General features: G+C 40.2%; 1 protein-coding gene across 3 annotated transcripts in view; it reads right to left on the bottom strand.

Moving 5' to 3' along the window:
• Positions 1–16784, bottom strand: part of LOC128528272 (tyrosine-protein kinase CSK) — a 36870-nt gene that overhangs the window by 11958 nt on the left and 8128 nt on the right. For all 3 annotated transcript variants that reach the window (XM_053501042.1, XM_053501045.1, XM_053501043.1), the window contains exons 2-4: positions 5226–5305; positions 1832–1945; positions 1135–1247 (exon numbers count right to left, since the gene is read on the bottom strand). In XM_053501042.1, the coding sequence (XP_053357017.1) occupies positions 1135–1247; positions 1832–1945; positions 5226–5240 (242 nt within the window). In that variant the 5' untranslated portion in view covers positions 5241–5305. The remainder of the gene's footprint in view (positions 1–1134; positions 1248–1831; positions 1946–5225; positions 5306–16784) is intronic.

Genomic DNA, 16784 nt, shown 5'->3' with positions numbered 1-16784 from the left:
TTTTCAATCGCCACAGGACCAGCAGCTTTGGACTACACTGTGGTGGTCAGAATGCCGCTCTTTCATGTACAGTGTTGTCCTGAGTAAAGTAATTAAGACTTCACTATGCGCGTGTGTCCGTCTATCCCCTCTGGGAGCTGCTCAGAAGCTGGATGTTCGGAGGGAAGCTGCTTACTGCAGGCTCGAGTTGATTAGATCAGTGCGGCTGCATTCCTTTAAAGCACGCTCATTTATGAGCCAGCGGCATCCCAGATACACACATGCACAAACACACAAATGCAAGCGCATACACGCACAAACACAAATACACCTACGCACATGCATGACTGAGGCCCGCCCACATATACAGACAAGTGAACACGGTTTCTGTTCACACAGTAATGGAAAAGTGATTTTTTTTTCTTCACAAAACACTTTTAGAACTAATTGAATAAATAATTACAAATAAAAAAAACATAACAGTTTTATAAGATTATGTGGAATTTATAATTTTTTTTAAAGACAAATTTTGGAAAAATTAGAAGGCACTCATATTGCATCACAAGAGTTTTATGAATGTAACACTCATCTGGCTGGCATAAAGGCATCATTCGAGTTTATCCTTGTAGAGCCATTGAATCAAGTAAAAAATAAAGCATAAAAATTTTAGCACAACCGAAAGACTGATATGATGAAAACCCGCTTAAATAGAGGATCTTGTAATGTCCAAGATGGAAGACGTGACAGGTGTGATGTCTGATCTTCTCATTCCTCCTGTCCTTACAGAGAACAGAGGGATTGCATATCCCCCCAAAATCTTTTTTAACTCAGCCAAGGCATTGCTATAACTGATTGAAATCTGCCCCCATGGCACACAGACAGAGAAAGAAAGAGAGATAGAGACACAACATCAGGAGAAGAAGGAAAAGAAAAGAAACGCTGTGTGTGTTTTGCTCCTGAGGTCATTAATGAAGCTGGAGCTGAAGAAAGTTGTGCACTACGAATCATCTGGACTGCACAATCATAGTTTGGCATTTGCAGATCATTTCCTGTTCTGATGATGATGATGATGATCCCATTATGAGACATCAGGACAGAGAGAAAGACAGAGAGAGAGAGAGAGAGAGAGAGAGAGAGAGGGGGGGGGGGGCTTACGGCATCAGGCTCAGTTTCCCTCCAGACTTCACTCCCTCACGTTTCTGCACGTAGTTGGCCGGGATCGTCCCCTCCCTCCCCACAGTGTTCTTCGCTTTGTACCAGTTAGGGTCCTGTGGAAACAGACAGACAGCAATATAAAACTGATTCACTCGGCCTATTCAACGTGATTGAAAAGTTTACACGCCTGTGGTTCCTGACTCTGACGCAGAATCGAAAATAAACATCTACTTTCCAAATGAACAGAAATCTAAAATGTTCATGATCTAATAACCACTTTATAAAAACAACAATTAAGCTGCACTGCTGATGATTATTCCATGCAGATGAAAAAAAAAAAATTATATGCGCAGAATGCTGTCAAGTGCAAGTAGTGGATTTACAGATCTTGCAGTGAGAGAATGAAGAAAGGCAGATACAGCTCGTCATGGCTGCAACATTTGGGGGTGGGCTTCCCAGGATAGCTTCATAGTGTCAACAAGGCATATAACACATGTCATCTGCATGTCACGTCATGCCTGTCCATGGGAAATGCTACAAAATTCTGAAAGTTGGGCGTTGAATTTGAGATTATAATTTGGAAGTCAGTAAAACCCTGTAGTGTTTGGAAGTTTAATGACTGAAGACAGATATATAGAGTCATTTACTACAACGTGCCGATTTGCTTGCGTGGCTACCGTTCCATGTTCATGCCTACCTTAGTGACACCGATGATGCTCAGGACGTCTCCTCTACAGAAGGGCAGATCCTGCTCTGCGGTGCCCTGGAAGTTATACTTAGCCACACACTCTGTGCCCGGCGGCCATGGTGTCTGCACAGGAGAAAGAGGGCACAAGCTTACACACATTTACTCGTTCCTCATAACCTCATGTTCTAAATACATGATGTCGCCTATAATAAATGTTACAAAGATGCATTGTTTCATAAGTACACGTAACAACTGTTATATAAATACAATACAACAATCGTACAAAGACATTAAAGTTAAATCTAATCTAATATGCTGAAAATGTAAATATAAGGGAGGGGAAAAATGCATGAATGTGATAACCTGGTCATTCAATACAGTAAGGTCGTCAGCTGACTTTATTTTATTGCCACATAACGTTGCTAAGTCTAGACCTGATCAACTGAAGCATCTCAGATCATAACACTGTCTCCACAAGCAATGCATGACAAGTGCAACGCTTCATGACCTTCCCTTCTTACCCTGTCGCGCCCATCGCTCCGGAATAGGGTCAGTCTGAACTCATCAGATCACATGACCTTCTCCCAAGTCAGTGTTTGATTCAGTTACGTTGTGATTTTTTTATGTTACAGTTCACGCATCGCCATACTAAATATAAAATATTTTTTTCTAATTATTTTTAATGTCTATATGTTTGTATTTAAAGTGGTAAAATCTCGCGGTTCCTGTAGACCCTACAGGTGGTACGCTCTAGACTAATCTGCATGGTTTTGGAGGAAACCGGAGTACTCGGAGGAAACCCACCAAGCACGAGGAGAACATGTAAACTCCATGCACACAGAAACCCAAAGAGAACCCTTGATCCTGGAAGTGTGAGGCGACAGTGGCTAACCACTACGCCATTGTGCCGCCTCCCAACCCGCATTCAACTTACCATTGTGTGTTAGAAACTATAATGTGTATGTTATGAGTAAGAATAACATTCAATACACTCTATATACATGTTATATTTATTCTACGCATAAGTATATTGTATTATATATAAATACACAGTATATTCTATGTAAAAGTACAGGGGTTGGACTATGAAACTAGAACACTGGCCAAATTAGTGTTGGAGGTAGGGCTGGGCGATTAATCGAAAAGTATTATTATTAATCAAAAAGTCAAACCTTTGCTTACTCGTGTAAAGGCCAAATCTCGGTTTCAATGGGGCTAGCAGAGAAAATCTTGGGCTGTGGACAATGTGAAACATGTATTGTACTCGGATGAGTCCACCTTCATTGTCTTTCCCACATCCGGGAGAGTTACGGTGTGGAGAAGCCTCAAAGAAGCGTACCACCCAGACTGTTGCATGCCCAGAGTGAATCATGGTGGTGGATTAGTGATGGTTTGGGCTGCAATATCATGGCATCCCTCAGGCCCAGTACTTGTGCTAGATGGGCGCGTCATTGCCTAGGATTACTGAACCATTCCGGAGGACAATGTGTACCCAATGCTTCAATCATTGTATCTTGAAAGCGGTGCCTTGTATCGAGATGAAAATGCCCCAATACACACTGCAAGACTGATGACAGAGTGGTTTGATGAACCACGAGATGCCTCCACCCGGACCACGAAGACTTTTGACTTAGTATAAAAAAATATATATATTATATATATATATATATATATATATATATATATATATATATATAGATGGATAGCAAACGCTATTATTTTCGAATGAAAGAAAATGTATATCGGGCACGTGAAGGTCAGCTCAGTAGAGCCATTTGGGTCCTACGGCGTCACGGGTTGCTACGCCAACCGATACGTTCAGATGTGCAGTCATGCGTGCATTGAAGAGAGCAGAAAGCAAGAGCAGCGCACAGACAGATTAGCGGAAAAAAAAATTTCACGTTAAAAAATTTTGAAAAGTTTGATTGTTTGATTTGGAGAGTTTTCCACGATGAATGGGTGGGAAAATATGCATTCATTCTTCCTGCATCAAGCTCTACGAGGCCTGTGTGTGTTATTTGCTCGGACTCTGTTGCGGTTGTCAAAAGTGGAAACATTAAACATAGACACATTGAAGAAACTTACCCCCAGCAGTCTGTGGTAAGGGCGAGGAAAAGAAATGAGCTTAAAGTGCAGTATGAGCGATCTACACAGGTCCTCTCTCACACACTCACCGCCCAGCAATGAGCTTATGAATGTTCACTGAGAATACAGGGGATTTTAGGAAAACATAACAAGCCCTATACGGATGGGGAAATAGTAAAGGAGTTGTTAATTTTTAAGTTGTTGGCAACTATTAAGTTGTTAATGTTTAAATTAATTTATGTTCTGTTCAGATTTAGAGATGAAGGCATTTTGCACAGTTTTCTTCATCATATTTTTGTCAGATATTGTTACTGGTTTAATTAAAATATTTTGTACCAAAGCAACATTAAGGACACAACAGAACAGCATTAACAAGAGATCCAATTTGTGAAGGATGTAAATCGGTCTGTTTATACATACGAAAAGACATGTTTATCCATATGAAAACATATATTGGATACACCTAAAGAACTGAGAATACAGGGGATCAGTGTCTGTTTTGGGTTGTCTGGACCTTAGCTGGTGAGGAGTGTTTATTTACCGGACCTCAAGCAATTTTAGTTGAAGACCCCTGCCCTACACCATACTAATGAATCATGGTGGTCCAAAACCAGGTGTTTCAGTTTCATTGTCCAACCCCTGTAAATGTTGTAACAACGTTATAAACGCAATAAATTGTACATGCAAATTATAAATATATATGTAAAGGGGAACATGTTATACACTTGTAATAGTTTTGCATGGTGTTATAAAAAACACAGTGTTATAAATAAGTAATGGATTATATTATAAGTATGTAATACCAGGTATAGGCAAGTTACGTATTCAGGTTATAAATGTGTGACGGTGCATAAATTTGTTATAACTGTGTGATATTTATTAAGTATATGATGAACAAGAAGTGAAGTTCTGTTGGATTTGTGTTCTGTGCGACTGGGACGACTTTAAAAAAATAACAGGAGAGAACGTGATGTAATTAAGACCTCGCAGAACTCAATGAGAAGGAGCTACACACACGATTACACGGAGGTTCACACAAAAAGGATTTAAAAATCATTAAATTGGGAAAAAAAAAAAAAAAAAACACAGAGCAACATAATTCTAAATAATGGAAACCAAAAATGTCTCATTTCCTGAAAATGTGCCAAAGCGCTTGTGTAACCTGCAAGATGCAGCAGATGAACCGGATGAGCCGCGGTGCACATTCCTCTTTCACTACTGAAGGATGTGTGCAGGACTCACGCCCCACCGCGCAGGAGTGTGTGTGTGTGTGTGTGTGTGTGTGTATATATAGATATAGATAGATAGATGTGTGTACCTGTAGCTCAGACATTGCGTGTGTCAGGGGGATTGCAGTCTCCTCAAGCAGGTGTCACAGGGTAACGGGCAGCATCAGAGCTGAGGAGAAAACCACACCAACACACACACACACACACATTAAACCTCAAAGAAGAGGAACATTGAGATTACCTACACCCTTTATAAACCCAAGGTGAGTTTCACTTCATGTTGATTGTGGCAGTGCACTAAAACAGGAGTTAATAAACACAGTGTGTGTGTGTTTGTCACCACAGTTACCAGGAGTCACACCCCACTGCGGCGGCGAGCACGACGACAACGCACCTACGTTTTCTCAGACCTGTCGCCCATATAAAGACCTTTTACAAGCAAACCTAAGTGTCCAACCGTCAATATAACGTAATTACACTGCAATCTCCGTTAGAAACACCAGCGCTCAATACGAACACGGTTTCTTTCTACACTGCTTATTAAATATCATTTTAAAGGTTTCACGTTTCTAATTATGACTGTATGTGAGTAACGTTATATAAAGTTTACAGATAAAGTTTATCAAATACAGCGTCACACAAGTTATTAACCACCATGACTACTAAACCAAACAGGATAACGAAATTTTTTTCTTCTATCTATAAATGTAAATGTATAATAGAACTGGAAAATTGGTGTGTCTGTACATCGAAGATATTTGGGACAAATTATTTGTGGGGACAGACGATGAGTAATAGCACACATCAAGATGGTTTTTGGAAATTTTTTGTTTGTGCAAGCATCAAGTGCGTTGAACGGTTTTAAATAGGGTTTTCACAGGTGTATTTGGCCGAGCTTGAGGTAACAAATAGGCCTCATCACAATCGGCCCATGGGGAGAGAAAATGTTACTTTGAATTTTAAAGGGGAAAACGTCTTTATATCATAAAAAAAAAATTCTTCCTTATAATTCAACAGATGGCGCTAATGATTTTTTTAACACGACTTTATAAGCGCGATCTCGCGGCTTCATTCCGCACACTTCATGGTAACGCACAAATTTTAGTTCATTCCAGCATTCAACAGATGGCGCTGTACATTTTTTTAAAAAGCGCTTATGAATGTGCGATTAAATTCCACACGAACAAAAGTGGCTAGTATTGGTTACATGTAAATAGTTAGTTTACGGCATGAGTATTAGATGAGGTAGATTGCAGTATACATCATAAAAAAAGATTATTATTATTATTATTAAAGATGCACAGACTGCAATTTTCGTTTACCTTTTTAAAATTCTCTCTTTTTAAAGTTTTACTTGTTGATACTAATTTTGGCCACCTCTTTCTCACTCTCTCTTTTGTAAAACAAATATAATTAACTACCGTTTTACGAAATTCATAATCAATTTATTTCAACACAATCATCTCACATTGCGTAACATCCTAACATTCGATAACCTGATTAGACCTGGCCTTATGAGGCTTCACCCTCCATTACAAGATCTATTACTATTAGAGCCACTTAAAAACGTCGAGATGTTGTCAGACTTATGCCCTACACAGCATCATGGGAACAGACTTGAGTGGTCCCTCACTGACTTCCTGCGGCAGAACAGGAAGTGAAAGTCAGAAGGGCAGTGAAAGCTGACGCAGACTTTCCATCACCCAAAACGTTCAGTGGTGATGGCTCGAGCTTGATTGGGGGGTGAGATAGGGCACTTAACCTTGCGCTTACCTCATCATACAACACATCTCATCCGTAACCATGGGGACCACAAACACAAACGAAAAAAAAAAAAAAAATAGATAAAGGGTCACTCAGTGGGATAAATACAAATGTGGAAAGTTTAGCTGTTAAAAGAGTGGTATATAACGTATAATACGGAAAAAAAACACACACACACAAAAAACAGCAGCCTTGTGTGTGTGTGTGTGTGTTCCTGACACCCATGCAGAAACAGGAAGTGTTCTAATTGTGGACTGCTGCAAACAGACCAAAGCCAAAAATAGAGCAGAGCCCTCAAAGCGCGTGTGTGTTTGTGTATCGCTATAGTTAAAATATATATAAATAAAAAAGCGGCAAAAGCAGATTTTTTTTTCCAAACAGTCTCTCACACACAAAGACAAACACTAAGAACTTTCCCAGTAAGATTTTCTACGGTAACTTTCACGTTAAAACACGTCTGGCGTCGACGTCATGGCAACGGATCGAATCCCGCAGACTTCCGCCTCGACGTGTATTCTTTCTTTGGTCATCACACACTCGCAGCGAGGCGCAGAAACAGGAACGACTCGGCGAGAGTTCAGTAACCTGTGGCTACGCTGCTCTTATACCACCATCACCATTCATAACCGCAGCTGGATATAAACGCCTCGGCCACAGTCACATGACTCCTGAAACCTTGATAAACACTCAACTTTCTTAATCAAACTTTCTTAAAAGAAAAAATGGTCATTGTAAGATTGAGTCACTGCTTGTCCCGAATCCAAATCACCTGCTGATCTTCTACACGTCTGAAATCGAGCGATGATTTATCTATTTATTAATTTTTTTGCCCAGTAGGAAAAAAAAACATGGTGACGTGAGCACAGCAGGGTAAAAAAATGACAATGTGTGCATGTTGTATTTTTGAGTTCGAATTTGCAGCCAGACATGTAGCCTACGCTGTCCCTACTTTGCTATCAAAGAGTCTATGAGATGATATGAACAGCTGTTAAAACTATGAGATGCGTTCAAGTCAAAACGGGACTTTTAACGTCTTGAAAATCTATGGATAACTTGTGGCCCAGAATAAGAAACATTGTGACGTGAGCACAACAGGTTTAAAAATCTTACATAAAATCTTTCACAGGATAGGATTAGCATGTTGTAGCATTTTTCAGTTAAAATTGGTGGCTGAGGATGTAGCTCACGCTTTCCCTACTTTGCTAACAAAGTCTACGAGATGATACGGACATGTTAATACTATGAGATGCGTTCAAGTCCAACAGGGACTGGACGAGATTACAAGCAAACGAAGCCGTAAAACCGACTGGCGTTTATCGAAGACTTCAAGTACAGTACGGCGATGAGGCTCTTAGCCACAGTAAAAGATTTTAACAGTGTAAACGTCTTGAAAATCGTCGAAGAACTTGTCCGCCAACTTGTTTACGAGACGCATTCGTCTGTGTGAACTGTACACACAACCATTCACCAACACCACGTGTACATTTACAGGAACTCGGCTGGGAGTTACTGCCGCATCCCCCGTAAAGTCATGACCTCGCTCCGAGCCATTTCCACATATTTGGGAGTTCCTGTGAGGCCGACGTGATCAGACGTGAATCAGGCATGAGAGAAACAAATTGAGTTTTTACTCTCATAACCATGTGTCCTGGTTTGACTTTGTAATAAAAACCATCTACTGAAACCCAGACAACATGAAAGTGTGTCAGGTGCGTTCTGAGCGAGCGGTTCGCATCCTGCACAGAGTTTTGCATCGTGCGGTTGGCAGCCCGCGCCGCTGAACACATGCTGAAAATATGGAAATGTGACCTTAATGACTATGCAAATCCACTCAGGCGAGGTGAAGAAGATTCTCACTCAGCCAGCCTTCCGAGCCTGACGGGAAAAACCGAACGATTCGAGAGAAAGAGAGAGTGCTTACAGATGTCTCGTTGACTCGAATGAATGATTTTAAGTCGCTGTGATGATAATCATATCATCTCAAGACCTGAAAAAGTGCACCAGGTGAAGGACCAGGTTAGCAGAGCGAGGACGAGCTCGTGTTACATCACATTTGCGGGAGAACGTTTTCGGCCAACTATCTATCGATCCCCTTCCTCATACCTGAGCTGGCACAAACAAGCGCAGTATCAACACGGCGTACTTGCTCCAGAACTGGGTACTGAGCAGACACACACCAAAGCCCTGCTGCGGTTCACACTTACAATGATGAGAATGATGAAGAGTTCGTCTAATCCCAGTGCAAAGAAGAAGAGAGTCTTTCTTTTCATAAATCTTTGCCAAAATGCTGCCTGATGAGGAAGAGGCGGTTTGCACAACTCCTGCTATTTATATCCTGTGAATATTCAGGGACAAGGAGGAAGTGCGTGCATGTGTGCGTGTATGTGTGTGCGTGTGTGTGTACGTGTACTACATGCACATTCGCAAAACAAGAGAAAGCAGTCAGTTTCATGCTGGCAGACATTACACAGAGACAGTAAATGGAGAGATAAATACAACAAGAGTAAAAGAGACGGAAAGTAAAGACAGGTAGGCGGAGACACAAAAGAATGAGAGAGGTGTGAACAGATGTGTGTGTGTGAGTGCCTGAGGGAGGGTGTATAGGGAAATAACACTTAAAGCTACAGTATGCAGTTGATCACGTGTTGATTCCAGGACGATGTTCTAACCACCCATGCTGACATTCACCCCGTCTGCACAGCCACTTATCACTGACTTATTACCACCACACCTCCCATTCCACGTTTATTACCCCTCATCATCGCTGTACAAGAGGTCAGAGAAGGCAGTCCTGAAGCACGAGGATGTTTAATCAGTCTCACAGCCGCGCCATCACGCTCAGTTTAACCCAGCCAGAGCCAAACTACCCCGGGCCTCGCTCTGCACCACGCGGAGCAATTAAAGTCATCTGTGTGATGATGTCAGAGAGAGAGAGAGAGAGAAAATCAGAAAGAAAACGGGAGAGAGAAGAAAACCATAGAGAGAGTGGGAGAGAGTGTTGGAGAAAGGAAAAAGAGGAGAAAAAGAGAGGAGAGGATGAGAGTGAGAGAGTGTGAGAGCGAAGAACGTGAGAAAAGAGGAGAATGTGAGACAGAGGAGAAAGTGGGGAGAGTGCATGAGAGAGACAGAAAGTGGGGGAGAGAGAGAATGAGAGAAGAGAGGAGAGCAGGAGAAAGAGTGTATAGGAGAGAAGAGAGAGGAATGCATGAGAGGAAAAGAGAGAGAAAGTATGAGAGGAAAAAGAGTGTCAGAAGAAAGGAGAGAACACAGAATGTGTGTGAGAGAGAGACCGAAAGTGGGAAAGAGAAGCGCATGAGAGAGAGAGAGACAGAAAGTGGGAAAGAGCATGAGATGAGAATGAGACCGTGGCAGAAAAGAGAGGAGCATAAGAGAGTGCCCGAGAGAGATAGACAGTGTGAGTGAGGAGAGAAAGAAAGAAAAAGAAACATGATGATGTAGGAAAGAGAGAGAAAGAGAGAGATAAACAGAAACTGAGAGGAGGAGAGGACAAAGAATAGGTGAGAGAGTATGTGAAAGAGAAAGAGTGAGAGAGGGCAAAAGAAAAGGATGTGTGAGAAGGGGATACAAAGAAACAGACAGAAATGACAGAGACAAAACAGTGAGAAAGACAGTGCAGGTGAGGAAAGAAAGAAAAATACATAGAGAGTGAGAGAGGAGGACAGGATAAATGAGACATTATATTAAAAAGATGAGGACAGAAAGAGAGAAACAGAAAGAGAGAGAATGAATAGTGAGTACGGTTATTTCTGCAAACTCTGTGCAAAAGTGTTTTATCAGCAACTGCGGTTCAGTGCAGAAATCAAGATTATAACACGAAAGGAAGAGAACAAAGGAGAGAGAGAGAGAGAGAGAGAGAATGAGAGAACGTATAGATGGTCTTACAGTTGTTTCTTTAAACACACACCGAATGATGTGTAATGAATCAGGTGAGCCCTGTTCTTCATGAGGCAGCGGGACGATAAAATAAAGCAAGAGAACTCCGTTAACAACAAATGCCAGGCGCGACAAGCCGACCCCGAGCTCTACCAGACTTCCTGAGAGGCCAGAGGACACGCCGCACCTCACACCTACAGATCGGCTTTACACCAACCTTTAATTTCCCCACATTGCTACACACTCACGCTCGCAGTAATGTAAAGTGAGCCGGTTAAAACACAAGCACGGAAAACACTGCGCTCTTCATCTTCATCATCATCATCTCCTCTTTGCTTTCTTCACGGACATAGCGCTGCGGTATTAATATAGGAAAAAAATAAGCTCCTTAAAAGATAAGGTGTAAGTACCGGACCTGACGACCCAGAGAATAGAAAACTAAAATAATTTTGATAAAGTGTGAAATGCTTCCATTAATGTATTTTTTTTTAGGCAAAAAAAAAAAAAAATAGAAAAGAAAAGGTTTTAGGGCTCGTTTTAAGAGTCACCTAAATTTGCGGAATCCTGCAGAATCCCGGATAAATCTAAGAGTCAAAACAGGAATTCTGGTTATAATTATTAACAGGAAGTGATGTAACGTGCAATCAGATACACGGTCACATGAACAAAAACAGTTCGAGACATGAGGTAATATATTACAGTGCATTAGGTGTAATGAAGTACTGCACCGATTTACACACGGTTTTGTCCTTTTCACCTCAGAACGTGAGGCGATTTTATCTTTCCGTCTCTGTCGGCCGACGTGCCAAGATCTTAAATCATCATTTACCTTCTGTGCATGAAAAACTGCACACAAAAAAAAAACACTTACTAGATGGAAATTTCCTCCAAGAAAAGGTCCTCCACCTACCCGGTCTTCACACGGCCTCGTTAGAAATGCTCGGACTTTCATTTTTGGTCTTAAGGCCAAAGGGTCAAAAATAAGAAGCAGCACAATCTTATCTATGTTCAATTACAAACTCGTTAGACGTGTAAGGAGCGGATAATTAAAAGCTTTTGACTCCAGGAAGTCATCTGCGTCTGGACGGATCACAATTGCATGGGGATTTTTTTTTATATTTAGTTATTTTTAATCGCCTACACAAGGCAGCTATCTATAGAGCAGGAAATGAAAAAGGTAAATGTTTATGACAAACAAATATTCGAAACCCCTCAGGGCCAGCCCTGTTCGAGTAACTCAGGCATGCAGGCTGGGTAGAAAAACCGGTACAGGATCGGTGATCCGAGAAACACTTAGCGCTCTCGTACATCGATTCGCCTGGATGCAATTCAACACAGGATCTATATTTAAAGGTGCATTAGGTACCATTATTGCCCGTGTTCGCAAATCTCCCAGTGCGGTGTATATAGAACGACTGACGGAAGGAATGTCCAAACATAAAGACCTAAACATCCGGGACTGGGAGTCGGTTTTCCATACAAGCTTTCTCAGCTCCTTAGGACATTTGCACCGAGGACATGACTTAAATCAATATTTTTTTAAACTCATTTTTTTCAAAATGAATCATAAAAAACAGGGCAGGGGGAAAATATATGTTGTACGTACTATTCTATTCATATATATTATACATCACACATACATACTGTATAAGAATATAGTATTGTGCAGAAATCTTAGCACCCGATAATTTTCAGTACAAAGTTTCCACAGAATTTTTTATTTATTTACTTGTTTTTTATACATTACGATTTTATTATTATGTCAGTACAAAACATTTCTGATTTTCAAACATCGGTTTTCCACCACAAAATTAAACATTAGAGAGAAAAAAAATGTGCACGCCACAAAAGAAAGCAGCACATTACATAAGCGACAACTTGGGAGAAAAAAAACAAAACCAAAAAACCCTAAAGACTAAAAATGAAATCTGCCGGAATCTGCATGCAAAAAAAGAAGCAGGTGCAACAGTCAGAAAAACTGTGTGTGGTTGTGCAGGACGCCTGGGAAACTTTTATAGTAACTTATTTCCTTATAAAACTGCACAAACTGTATCTGCGACTAAAGGGTCCTCATAGTGCCGTCGCACCAAATGCTGATTTTGTTTAATTGATCGCTGTTCACTGGGCGTTGTGGGTCTTTTTTTTTTTTTTGAAGACACCTTAGCTCTACAGCATTTATTTGCATGTGCATAAGATTTTTGCACAGTACTGCATGCACGAACGCACGCACACACACACACGCACGCAGTTAAAATGAGAAAATTAATAATTAACCCCCTCAAGAACATGTGATGGACGTTCATGCAAAAAACACAAGTCAGTGATGATGAACGCAGTTACTAATTCAGAGTAAATAATTAAATAAACAGGCCTCTGAAACGTATCCAATTTCGATTACAGTTCTGGCTTTCGACAATTATGAAAACCAGATAATCGAGACGAAACAATACCATGGTCTGTTTCGATAAGAATCATCTCATTTTGTGTTATAGAGCTATTTCCTTTGTAGCGGTGTGCTTTTACTCCTCACACCGAAAACCCCAAAACTCACTTTCAGCCAGGTTGGGGCATTTATCATACAAACTTAAATAATTCTTTTGACTGTGTAAAGCTGCTTTGCGGCAATGAAAATTGCTAAAAGCGCTATACAAATAAAATTGAATTGAATCAATTTATCTAACAGATATTTTTAAAACAAAATTACACAAAGGAAAAAAACTTTTTTTCCCTATGCATTATATATTGATATAATTAATACTTTTATGATAATACTATAATACTACTAATATTAGATTAATATAATATACACCATACTATTTTTCATTTCCTGAAGTGTGTATAAATATTTTTGGCTGACTCTGTATGTAAAAAACAAACAATTTTTTTTTTTTTTTGAAGATCAGTTACATAATTGTGAACTCAGTTTTGACCAAAATTATTGTGATTATGAAATTTTATCATTTGATCCAGAATACGATCCATTATCTTTTTAAACTTATCTTTATAATAAAATTGAAATATTCATAAGTTACTTTCCATGATTTTAATATTGTTGTAATAAAGTCTTAAACTGAAAGCTAAATTCTGATGTGTGTGTGTTTACAGGAAAACAGCAAATACACAATATTTGTATTGCATTCTAATTATCCGTATCTGTATCCTGATTTCCTTCCGAAGTGGGAGTGGCCTAAATTAAACAGGATGTTTTGTCTCTCTCTCATTTCTTTTTTAATTAAACAGAATTTCCTACTAGCATCACTATCTAATACTAATGTTACTTATATAAAATGTCCTACCCTTTAAATTTAGCGTAACTTTGTGGTGTAACTTTACCTCACAGCGACCCTGGATAGGGTTCTGACCCACACCGATACGCACACGCCTGGTACTTTTCTACTCAACATTATTGGATCATGAATTATGGCTCGGCCTACAGCGGATTCTGACCCAAGAGGATATCAGAGGATAAGAAATCACATTTCATTACACTTACATGATGTTTCAGGTTAACACTGCTTGTTGCACATTCTGTACGAGATATAAAACCTCAACCAGCCTGCTTATGTATAATAATAAAAAGCTCTTTATTATAGGAAATGTTTAGCAGGCTTGCAAATTTTCACACCTTTTTCTTAACCGATGGTTGAATACATCATAATAATAAAAATAATAGATTAATGACCAAGACACACACTTCTCTCATCGAAAGTTCTAGCAGTGTTTCAAAGTTCCCACTGCAGTATCAACACCGACCTCCACTTACTCATACTGTTTATGATTTAAAAAATCTAAGGACAGCTGAGCTAATGTTGGATTGTTGTCCAAACTGAATTTATTTTTTATATATTACTGTGTTATAGTACTCTCTATATGATCAATTACATGTGAAAGGACGGTAACACAATACCAGGTCTAATTCCTTGTACTTGACAGTAGACATGATTTTGATTCTGAAACCGAGTCCTTACTAAAACTAGAAGATACAAGTACACCACCCATGTCTTATCCTCAGAATTGACCCATAAGGCACTAAAACGGTACCCGATAGTGAACTGTTAGTGCCAAATCTACATCAATCACAAAAGTCAGGCTGTTTGTTGGTGCCTTGTTTAATAAAAAAAACAAGGTTTGGGAGTTCAAAAAATATTTCTGTAACGCTGCTTTGAACCAATGACCACTGTATATAATGTGCTATAATGTAACGTAATTGCACTGTATTACATCAGATTCAGCGATACTCGATCGTGTCGAATCGTATAGTGTGAAAGGTTACACTCTCACTGACCAGGCAGCTTTTAATGATGATGTCATGCATTAGTTTGCCGTGTTCTCACTCTCGTGCTCACAGGAAACTAAACACCTTGCACCCGTGCAACTATTTGGTTCCATCTTGCTGGAGAACCTTTCTTGCAAGAAAAAAGAAACATCCATTTCATTATGCATTTTTTTTTATGATTCGTGTTTTTTCTCTTTTTTTCGTGTTACAGGTACATTATAACATCATACTTACTTCTTTCTGTGTGGGTGTTCATACAAGTATCTAAATGCATGAAATCTGAATAGAGGATCAAGCTCAAATTTATCAAATCTATCAGGCTTGACATTCTGGACGCCATCAGGCGACCACTCGAAAAACATACGTTGTGGTCACGTGACCAACGTTTCTCATTCTGTCGGAGTGTCAACAGCTGCAAAGTTGGTTGGGTTCTTCCTCATTCTGGGTTTGTGCTCCAGGTGTGGTGTGTGACGGACATTTCCCAGTTCCGATTTTGACATACATACACACACGTGTACTCAAATACACACACACAGACACGTGTGAGTTTCAGGGGCTGTCCTGCATTTATATTCCCAGGCCTGTATTGTAATATAGGTGCTATTCTTGTAGCATTTGCAGGATCAGTGCAGGAAATAGAACAAACACACATACACACACAGAAGTACAGCGCCCTGATCACAAAGCTGTGAGCCGAGCAAGACACGTCTGACGTTTCCTTCTCACACGTTATAATTAGAGCCGTTTCCCCGATCCTCTGTGTGTCTGCGCTTTATCGGCGGATTAAACCACAACACCCATGTCTGATCTCCATAAGCGAAAGTGTGTATGCTTTGTGCTTGTGTGCGCGCGTGTGCGGTCATGTTCTCGACCGATAGCTGAGCAAAACCTTCAAGTGCCAGTATGGCTGGCCAGATGGAGGCAGCACGCCGATTTCTTGCCTCCCGACGTAGACTCACAAAGACGCCATTCTGCTAAAGACGCACGCACAAAAGCACGGAGCAGCTGCACACACTCACTCACACACACACAGGAAGACGGTTTTTGGCTCTCGGCCACTACGGGATTCATTATGGACACAGAATGCAATTGTCTAAATACAACAATCACTCACAGCTGGAAAACAGACATGAGTGATGACTCGTTAACAAGAACGGACCGAGATTAAAGCTCTACGACTCTTTAATCTCAGACTCGTTAGAAAATAGGAGAGATCACATCTCGTGTGGAAATCGCACCATGACTTGTTCAAAACGTGTGTGTGTGTGTGTGTGTGTAAAGATTTTTAAAATTGTCTAAAAATCAGGTTTAAGTGGAGAGCAGAAAATCTCTCAGCCATATGTAAGCAGTTTGGGTGGAAACAATTGAAAAGGAAAAAACCTGCTCTCGTGAGAATGACACGCTAATCATAGTATGTCATAAACTGCTGTCAGCCATGTCGATATCAACGCTAAGAGCTAAAAGGAGGAAGAGAAGTAAAAATTCAGGACAAAAAAAAAAAACAAAAAAAAACACACACCAACACGGATAAACGTGATAAAAGTATTCGCGCTGTATGTGTGGCCAGGAAATTAACAGCTTGGCGTCAGCTTGGCTAGTAAATTATCAGGGATACGATATGATGACACCCAGGTGTTGATGCGATTTGTACAGCAAGTCCCCGACTTACAGACATTTCGAGTTATAATAACTTGGCTAGTGATAATTTACTAGC

Source organism: Clarias gariepinus, chromosome 7 (assembly GCF_024256425.1).
Source record: "Clarias gariepinus isolate MV-2021 ecotype Netherlands chromosome 7, CGAR_prim_01v2, whole genome shotgun sequence".
Classification (NCBI taxonomy): domain Eukaryota; kingdom Metazoa; phylum Chordata; class Actinopteri; order Siluriformes; family Clariidae; genus Clarias; species Clarias gariepinus.
The sequence above is the reverse complement of the archived record's forward strand: the minus strand, read 5'-3'. Positions and strand labels throughout refer to the sequence as shown.